Source organism: Microcebus murinus, chromosome 16, assembly GCF_040939455.1.
Source record: "Microcebus murinus isolate Inina chromosome 16, M.murinus_Inina_mat1.0, whole genome shotgun sequence".
In the NCBI taxonomy this organism is placed as follows: Eukaryota; Metazoa; Chordata; class Mammalia; order Primates; family Cheirogaleidae; genus Microcebus; species Microcebus murinus.
This window is the reverse complement of record NC_134119.1, coordinates 13,713,986-13,723,949: the sequence shown is the minus strand read 5'-3', so window position 1 is coordinate 13,723,949 and position 9,964 is coordinate 13,713,986. Positions and strand designations below refer to the sequence as shown.

At 40.0% G+C, this 9,964-nt stretch overlaps 1 protein-coding gene across 1 annotated transcript; it reads right to left on the bottom strand.

Annotated features, from left to right (window-relative positions):
- Positions 1-927: 927 nt before the first annotated feature.
- Positions 928-2,653, bottom strand: LOC142861183 (uncharacterized). Its single transcript, XM_075993396.1, has one exon. The coding sequence runs from the start codon at positions 2,101-2,103 to the stop codon at positions 928-930; it is 1,176 nt and encodes a 391-aa protein (XP_075849511.1). The 5' UTR covers positions 2,104-2,653.
- Positions 2,654-9,964: the final 7,311 nt, after the last annotated feature.

The window sequence follows — 9,964 nt, the reverse complement described above, 5'->3', positions numbered from 1 at the left end:
GATTATTTTCACTGTTGTATTTCTACTTATGACCACACCAACATTTATCTAGTTTATTGTTAACTGACATTTGAGTATTTTGATTTTTTAATTACAAAAATTATTTCAATGTTGCAATAAACATTCTTGTACATGTTTGTGGATGCAGACATGCAAGTTTCTCTAGGGCAGTGTTGTCCTAGCTCCGTGGTGGAGCTACTGGCATTCTGGATGAGACTACTTCCTGTCCCTTTACCGACACATTTCAGGGCATTTAGCATCCTTGGCCTCCTACCTATTAAATGCCTGTAGCATTTTCAGTCATACTGACAATCAAAGCAATGTTTCCAAACACCTTTTAGGAAACCCAGCTGAGCACTACTGTTTTATGGTATGTACCTATAGGTGGAATTTTGGGGCCACAGATTACGTGACTGTTCAATGTTCACTTATAATATATATTGTATTCTTGTGATTCAGAGACAATGGTGAGTTCCCATATGCAAACCCAACATACACAGAATTTGTTATACAGCACACTCATATCCTATATATACAGCCCACTAGGGCTCAGAAAGTCTTCACACATGTATTTAATGCTGTTGTATCTATGACTTCAATAATCCATACTTTTATAAAAGGTCTGTGTTTCACATTCTATTAAAACAGATTTTCTGTTATCTTTTCTATAATACGTTTAATATCACATCTGAAATGTGACTCCCAGTTAAGTAATATTCCATTTTTATCCATATTTCTTAATATTATGTATTCCCCTCAACAACTCTGAATACTTGCTGAAAGCTTTCACATAGTCAAAGCATTCATCTGGTTTCACTCCTACATTAATTCTCTAGCTCCTATTAGTTATAACCTATTGACAAAGACTTTCTACATGTGAAATACCTTAGGCTTTCTACCCCCGGATTTTGCTGATGTTCAATGAGTTTAGCTCGAAGACACAGGTTTCTGCACATGGAGGGTACTGACAGGAGTTTTCTTCTTGTGTGTTTTCCTTTGATGTTTGGTGAGGGCTGACCTCTGGCTGAAGGATTTTCTACATTCGTTACATTCATAGGGCTTTTCCCCTGTGTGAATTCGCTCATGTTTTGTGAGGGCTGACTTTTCATAGAAGGTTTTCTCACACTCGGGACATTTGTAGGGTTTTTCTCCTGTGTGAGTTCTCTGATGCACGACGAGATTGGATTTCACACAGAAAGATCTCGAGCACTCAGTGCATTTATAGGGTTTCTCTCCCGTGTGGGTCCTTTGATGCTGAGTAAGGTTTGACTTCACACAGAACGTTTTCCCACATTCACTACATTCATATGGCTTCTCTCCTGTGTGAGTTCTCTGATGTACTGTGAGTGCTGATTTCTGGCAGAAGGACTTTCCGCATTCCTTGCATTCATATGGTTTTTCTCCTGTGTGGGTTCTCTGATGTTCAGTGAGGTTGGACTTCACAAAGAAGGATTTTTCACATTCATTACACTCATAGCGTTTTTTCCCTGTATGTGTGCTCTGATGCTGCATAAGATCTGTTTTTTTATGGAAACTTTCCTCGCATTTATTACAGTCATAGGTTTTCTCTCTTTTGTGAGCTCTCTGATTTGGAGTGAGGTGTGACTTCCTACTTAAGGCACTCCCACTTTCATTACACTCACCAGGTTTGTTCTCCAAGTGTGTTCTCTGATGTTGAGCACATTTTGACTTCTCAAAGAAAGATTTCTCACATTTACTACCTTTACAGTTTTTCTCTTTTGTGTTAATTCTCTGACCAAGAGTGAGGTGTGATTCCTTCTTTAAGGCTCTTTCACTGTCATTACACTTGCTGGGTTTTCCTGTTGTGTGAGTTCTCTGATGTTGAGCAAGGCATGATTTTTCATGAAAGGATTTTCCACACCTTTTACAGTCGTAGATTTTCCCTCCCACACGAGTCCATTCATCTTGAGTGTGGTATGACTTCCCCAAGGCTTTCACATTTTCATTATACTCTTTAGGTTTTTCTCCTGTATGAAGTCTCTGATTTTGGGTGAGGTTTGACTTCTTGCTAAAGGATTTCCTAAATTTATTACATTTATAGTGTTTCTCCCCTATGTGAGTTCCTTCATGTTTTGCCTTCATGCATGAGGATTTCCCATTTTTACTGGACTCACCTGGTTTTCTCTCCCTAAGGCTTCTTGGACAAGAATTGAGCCTTAACTTTTGGATAAAAGCTTGTCTGTATTTGTTACCTGCAGAGGGCTTCTCTACTGTGTGAGTTCTCTTACGTGTAACAAAAGCTGTTTTTCTGTGAAAGCCTTTCCCACAGTTATTATATCCAAGAAGTTGCTCCAAAGATGAATTCTTCTGATGTTGAATGAAGTCCTCATTACAACTGTGGGATTTCTTCTTTTGATCATTTTCACAGGGTTTGTTCTCTGTGTGAGTTTTCTTAGGCTTTATATCAAGGAACCCACATCCATTGAAATCATCAGACTTTTTTCTTACATGGTTTCCACTACTAACAATTAATTCTGAAACATTTTCCAAGCTTGTTCCAAATGAGTCAAATTTATGGGATACTTTTCTTGAGTGCACTGGGTTTTTGGCCTTATTAAATACTTTCCTTAAGGTCTTGCTTTTCTCATTAATCAGTGTTTTGTTGTTTAGGAACAGAGCTTGTCTCAAATATCTGTCTTTATTTTCTTGGCTTCTCTCTTTCATGTTATTGGCTTTCTGGACTTCTAGAAATATGAAAAATTAACCATACATTATAAGTCTTAACATATTTCTTAAGGAAGGGGTTGTACACAGTGCTCTATGATGAGTTGATCCTTGGGTTTTAGGCACAATCTCTTGGGATAATAGAAATACTAAACAAATATTTAGTCTAGTCTTTTGGTTGGATAATGTGAAAACAAATACAAAAACACACATGGTAGTAAAAAAAAAGGGAGAGAAAGCTGAAAATACAAGTAGCTTTGTTTTATTACAAATGGGACCTCCCAATGGTAGAGAGCTTGGAATAAAACACAAGGAATGGTGAAATGAGAAAAAAAGATGTCAGGAAAATGATTAATACAGGATGTATTTAAGATAAAAATGCAGTAAAGATACAGGGCATTGAGTAGGGACACACGGAAGACCAAAGGGTGATCAAGGGAAATGTCAGAGCAAGGATTAGGTTTGGAGGCAGATCAGAGACTAGGTTCTTATCACTCTCTCCCCCCAATACCTTAATTGCTGCAGTAGCCTCCTTACTCTATATGCTTCCAATCTTTCTCCTCTTTTACATTCTTCACACCGACTCCCAATTACAGTTATGAAATCATTCATTTCCTCAGGTCCAAAGGTCAGTCCTATAGTTCAGGCCCTATCTCTAAACATAGCTTTGCTATGGAAAAACAATGTGAAGAGAGAATATTAAAGAAGTACAAGAGGACAAGCCATGCTTACAACAGGATCCCATTCCCCTCCCTGCACTGATTGTTGGTGCTAGCGTCTGATTCCATAAGAGTTAATCAAGAGTAATCTGTCCTGATTGACAATCCTATTTTCCCTCTTTTGATCTGCTGATTTACTTTACCAAGTGGTTGTGCCCTCTCACAATGCTGATGTTCAATAGATTCTATTTTTAGAGAAGTTTTAGGTTCATGGAAAATTGAGTGGAAAGTCTAGATTTCCCATATGTCCCATGCCCCCACATATGCACAACCTCCCCAACAGCCAACATCCCCCACAAGAGTGGTACATTTGTTACAATTGATGAACCTACAACAACACGTCATCATCACTCAAAGTCCACAGTTTATACTAGGGTTCGCTCTTGGTGTTGTGCGTTCCATGGGTTTGGATAGATGTATAATGACACATACTCATCATTATAGCACGATTCAGAGTAGTTTCGCTGCCCTAACAATCCTCTGTGCTCTGCCTATTTTTCCTTCCTTCCCTACTAACCCCTGGGAACCACTGATCTTTTTACTGTCTCCATTGTTTTTCCCTTTTCCAGAATGTCGCATACTTGGACTCATAGAGCATGTGGCCTTTTCAAATTAGCTTCTTTTACTTAGTAATATACTTTTAAGTTTCCATGTCTTTTCATGCCTTGATAGCTCATTTCTTTTTAGTGCTGAATAATATTTCAAAAGCGCACCACACAGTTTATCCAGTCACCTACTGAAGGACATTTCGGTTGCTTCTAAGTTTTGGCAATTATGAATAAAGCTGTTATTTATGGCCATGCTCAGGTTTTTGTATGGACATATAATACGTTTTCAACCCTTAATTTTTAATTCTTTTTTGTAAAAATCATGTTCTTCCTCTCTTGTTTCTCTTTTCTGTGAGAACTCAAGTGCCTGGCTTCTCAACATGCTGCAAGGACCTTTGTGTTTGTCCTAGACAATTTTGACTATGGGTGATTGTTGATTATCCTCTTTCACTCACATTTTATGCAATAACATCAAACGTGTGCTTAAAAACATTTGACTTTTCTTTAGTAGATACCTAAATTCACAATACATGATCAAGTGACCATTCCACAAGTCTACAATATTGTCAGCCCCTATGAGATTGGGCTACCTAGTTCCATAAATTGTTCACTTCTAATCACAAACCCCCCTCATGTTTTTCACTTAATACATATTCCATCTTTAGCTCTACTTGGAAACTAGATGTCCTTCAGGACAATGCTACTCTTCCATTGTTTAAAAAATGACCTCTTTGCCACTTTAAGTTCATTTGTAGAAAAAAAGTACAGGTAAATACTGTGTGTGCAATACATTCTAACACTATTTTCCATAGCACTGATTTGTATGATGCTTTTTCTCTACTTCTTCTTCCATGAGGAAGCCTGGTTTTCATTGCTTTTGGCAGCTTTCCCATGTTTAAGTTATTTTTAGCTTTGGGATAGCTGCCTCCAACCTCCAGGGAAAATGGAGCTAACATTTTGTTTTCAATTTTCCTTGTGGCTTTTGGAAAATTTCCAGGAAAAGAAGGGGCAATGCTGACTTTACACTTCCATCTGCATATTGGAACTCTCGCCTTCCTTCTTAAAACACTTTGTCCACATGGCTTCGGAGATACCATTCTCTCCTGGTTCTCCCCCTACCATGCTGGATGGTCCTTTCCCACCTGCCTTGCTACAGTCCTGTGTCTTCCTGACCTCCAAATGTAATGCTTAAAGGTGCAGACCTTGACCTATTCTCTTACCTATAATCTCGCTCAGTAAAACTGAAAGTCTTCAGCAGGCCTGTAAACCCTTTCCCCCAGTGACCTCTCTGACACCACCTGCTTCTTTCTCTTCACTCGACCCCCTATGGTCCCACTGACTTCCTTGCTGTTCTCTGATTACATCAAGCACATTCTTGTCTCAGAGGCACCTGCTATTCCCTTGGTCTGGAAATCTCTCAGATAATCCATGGCTCACTCCATTCCTTCATTCAAAACTCCATTCCAGGTGGGAGGGGGGCGGGTATATACATACATAATGAGTGAGATATGCACCATCTGGGGGATGGTCATGATGGAGACTCAGACTTGTGGGGGGAGGGGGGAAATGGGCATTTATTGAAACCTTAAAATCTGTACCCCCATAATATGCCAAAATAAAAAATAAAAACTCCATTCCACTGTTCCTGTTCAAATGTCCACCTCCTAAAAGAGGCCCCCCTAGACCTCCCTTCCTAAAACTGCACTCCCTAACAGGCTCTCTCTCTTTTATCTGACTTAAATTTTTCATAGTAATGACTACTACCTGGCCTGTTATGTATGTATTTGCTAATTGGATCTATTGACATGAGCAGAGATTTTGCTTCTATATCCCTGTGCTTAGAATGTAACTGGTGAATAGCAGGTCCTTAATAAATAATTGTTGAATAAAGGCATACATGAATAAATGCATATTTACAGAGTGTTTGACATTGAACAGAGAGAAAAACAGACATAATGGTCTAGGATGAAAAAAGGCAGCCATAGCATTCTATAAAAACCAAGCAAATCTCTCTAAAAGTCAAATAGAAAACAAAGAACATTTATATATGTGATGTAGGTAGGTTTGATATTCTAAGGTATGGTGGTCATCTCTCTTTAGTCACTTCTAAAAGTCTGGAGCCCCTTAAAGAGATTTCTAAAATACTGGCAACTGGGATCTAAATTTCTCCCATCTCTTTCTAATCTGACCTCAACTCACCTGAGTGTCTCTGACTTGGACGTTCTCTCTCTAACATCCATGGTTCTTCTCCTTGCTCCAACCTGAATATCAGCTCGGGTTTGGTAACACAGTGTCCTGTTATGGGAAATGACAATGAGACTTGGCAAAGTTGCTAGGGTTCAGGCCCTTTGAGGCACAAGAAGGGAGAAGCTTTAGAAGCTACACAATGATATGGTGCCTAAGTGTGTTTCATCCAAATAGGCCCTTTCACCAGGGAAATAAGAAGACAGTGTTCTTTTAAGTGCCTCAAAAAAGTCAGCTGGGCATGGTGTATGCACCTGTAGTCCCAGCTACTCAGGAAGCTGAGGAAGGAGGATCACTTGAGCCCTGGAGTTCGTGGCTGAGCTATGATTGGGCCATTGCACTGCAGCCTGAGTGACACAGTGAGCCCCTGTCTCTAAAAAAGAAAAGGGTCCTAGAATAGAAAATCTCAAGCATAAAACTCACTACTCTCTACAGTGATTTGCTTCCTGGGATGGGAAATGCACGCTGCTGGCTTACCCAGTGACACCAGGTGCCCGTAGTTCTCCAGCATCACGTCCCTGTACAGGAGCCTCTGGGCAGGCTCCAGCAGCTGCCACTCCTTCTGGGTGAAGTCCACAGACACATCCTCGAACAACACGGATGCCTGTGATGGTCCTCCAAAACAACAGGAGGGAGAAACATGAACACAACCCTCCATTTATCACAGCGGAAGAGCACAGCAAGACCTCCCAGCTCAGAAGCAGCTGGGAGTTGAACAGGGATCATGCTTAACAGAGGGACTACCACACTCCTTGGTGGTTCCTTACCCCTGGGAGGGTGGGCTGAAGGTTAATGTTCAGGAGAATGTTCCCTATAAAAAGCAGGGCACTGGCCGAGGAGTTTGTGAGAACTTTGCAACCACAGAGAGACGCAGAGAACTGTGCATATGGGCACAGCTTTCCTGTTAGGGCAACTCTGGGGGGAAAGACCAGTGTGCTCTGCCACTAGGTAAAGTACTTCTCTCTTTGGCCAGGGCAGGGGGCACCTGGATCTTGCCCTCCTTCGCCCTCTGTGTGCAGCCCAAGGACAGTGCTTGTGTAACTCCCCCAACAATTCACATAAAAGGTCCCAAGTCAGCCCTTGCACTCCTGGGCAAAGCTTGCCAAGGAGACAGACCTTCGTGCTAATGCGTCAACACACATCAGCCACCTCAAGTGATCTAATGAGGTTTTTTACCTAGAAAATAAAAAAAAAGAAAGACCTCAGAAAAACAGCCTCAAAACTAAGCATCAAGAAGAACAGACTCAAAGATTGATAAACAAATATAAATTTAAAAAAAATAGCCTAAAAGATAAGCACCAAGATGAATAGATAGAAACTATGAAAACAAATTTAATTAAGATATTGCAGAGAATAATTTTTAAAAATTCAAGTAGGAGTTTGACTTTCATAAAATGAGAAAAGCATGCTATGAAAAAAAGAAAAGCACATAGATATGAAATTCTTTGTAACTGATTTGTGAAAACAAAAGCCAAAACCCTCAAGGCTTGAAATAAACACAACGGGACAATGAACAAATTGCTCAACGCATAGAACATGCACACAGAAAAGAGGAAATACTGAAATCAAAGTTGAGAAACACAGGGGACCAATGAGAGGCACTGACAGTCTATGCCATTTCTGGGTGTCGAGAACAAAGAGGATGGAAGGAAAGAAATCACAGAAACACCTGAAGATGTCTCTGAGCACGCAAGGCTTCATGTTGACATGGTACATCCAGTTTCCAAGCAAGCATAGGAAAAAACGAATAAATAGCCAGACACTGCCTGGTGAAATATCAGAAATCCAAGGAAAGAAGAAGGAGCGGGGGAGGGAAGCAGGCTACGGTCAAAGGAATTGGGATCAAACTGCCACGTGGCTTCTCCTCAATCTCTCCAAATGCTAGGGGATCACGGAGATTGTCTTTTCTCATAGTATTTTGAAGGAAAAGCATTTTGAACCAGAGTCCTTTAACCAGTGAATCATTCACAGAACAGAGCAGAAAAAAGGCGTTTTCAGACAGCCAGAGGCAGGAGGCAAGCTAACCACAGCCATTCTGTGAAATGCCCCAGGGCCTCTCACAAAACTCAGCATAATCAGTGAAAGAAGGAAACGTGGTCTGCAGAAATCACGGGGAACAGACAGATGAGACCAACAAGCACTGTGACTTATAAGGGTATGTGGGCAAAGTGTTGACATTTTTTTAAACAAAGCTACGTATTGTGGGTACCAAGTCTGAGAATTCCTGAAACTTGGGAAGGGACCTGCCAGTGACTGATGGTGACTCCGGAGCAGCCCACGCCTGCTCACCTGTAAGCCACGTGGAATGAGGTAATAAAACCAGCCACTGACTACGAAGAACTCCTGGTCATCTGGATGAGTGGGGATGGACGGCCCCACTAGTCAGCAGAGGGCATCTCAAACTCCCTTTCTGCCCAAGTACGGCTACCAGATTTAGTAAATAAAAATACAAGGCACCCACTTAAATAGTGAACTTCAGATAAACAATGAGTAAGTTTTAGTGTAAGTACCTCCCTGCCTTTGTATGCCCTGCGTCTTACCTGGCAACCCTATACCTAAGAGACCTCCCATTCCAAGTTCTTAGGTTGAAACACAAGAAGATGATAACTGACTCTCAAAAATGGGCAGAAAACTTGCAGTGGACTTGGACTCAGTGAGGTGTCCATCTGGCCAAATAGTTAATGATACATCCTCCAAACTATTTCAGCTCTAAGCCCTTGAAAAGTTACTTAAATCTTTGTAGCATTCAGTTAAAAGGATGTAATAAAAGTGCCTACCTCACAGTGTTGTCAAAATTACATGAGCTAATCTAGCTAAGGAATTTAGCAGTGCTGGAACATAATATGCAGACCTAAATTGCTGATAATTGCTTTTGTCATTCTAGCTTCAAACTTGGGACAACAAAAATGACTAGAAAGTATATATTCAAATACAAACTTACTATTGTTCCAGTGGCTACAAGGTCTGATACAATTATTAGCAAAGGATTCCAAAAATAATATTTATCATATAAAAGGAAAAAAGAAAATGAAAGAAGAAAAGCATTTAGATTATTTCTATAAAAGCTGAGATGAGGGGTGAGTGATCTTGTTTAGGTAATATTATATATATGAAAAACATTCCTGATTTGATAGAAAAGATGTTATATATGTGTTCAATACATCCATGGTAGTTAATAATGGAATAAAAATAAAATGTAGACCTTTAAAACCACTGAAAGAGAAAAAAGAAAGTAAATAATAAAGCAGGAAAGAAGTCAGGAAATGGAGAAATGAAGAAAAACAATAGGCAGGAAAGCACCGTTACTAAAAATGCAAAGTTATAACTCTTAAAAATGTCACTGTAAAAACTGAATAATAAGTAAATAATTCACCTGGGATGTGTTCATTTTCTTCACCTCCTGGAAAAGTTTAGAGAACTGTGAAAGCAGAGCTGGAAGACGGAAGGAGCAAATAAATCATGAGAAATTCGGTCTACTAATACCTTGAAGGTCCTCACAGCACCTGCCTAGAAACCCACACACATCTGCTGACATGCCATGGGACAGTGTTTCTTGACCCTTCAGAAGGGGCAGGGAGAAGTATGCCAAGGGACTCTTGGAACCCTGGCATAACCATGTGGCACTAAGAGAAGCAGGCTTTTCATTGGGGAAAGTAAATATTTGTTTCTTACTGTGTGTGTGTTTTTTTTTTTTTTTTTACAATTTATAACTTCTTTTGATTTAATAGCAGACAAATATAAACAACACAAAGTACAATTAAGAAAGAC

Coding starts and splice junctions, on each gene's coding strand:
- LOC142861183 (XM_075993396.1), bottom strand. CDS start 2,103: ATGAAGGCAAAACATGAAGGAACTCACATAGGGGAGAAACACTATAAA.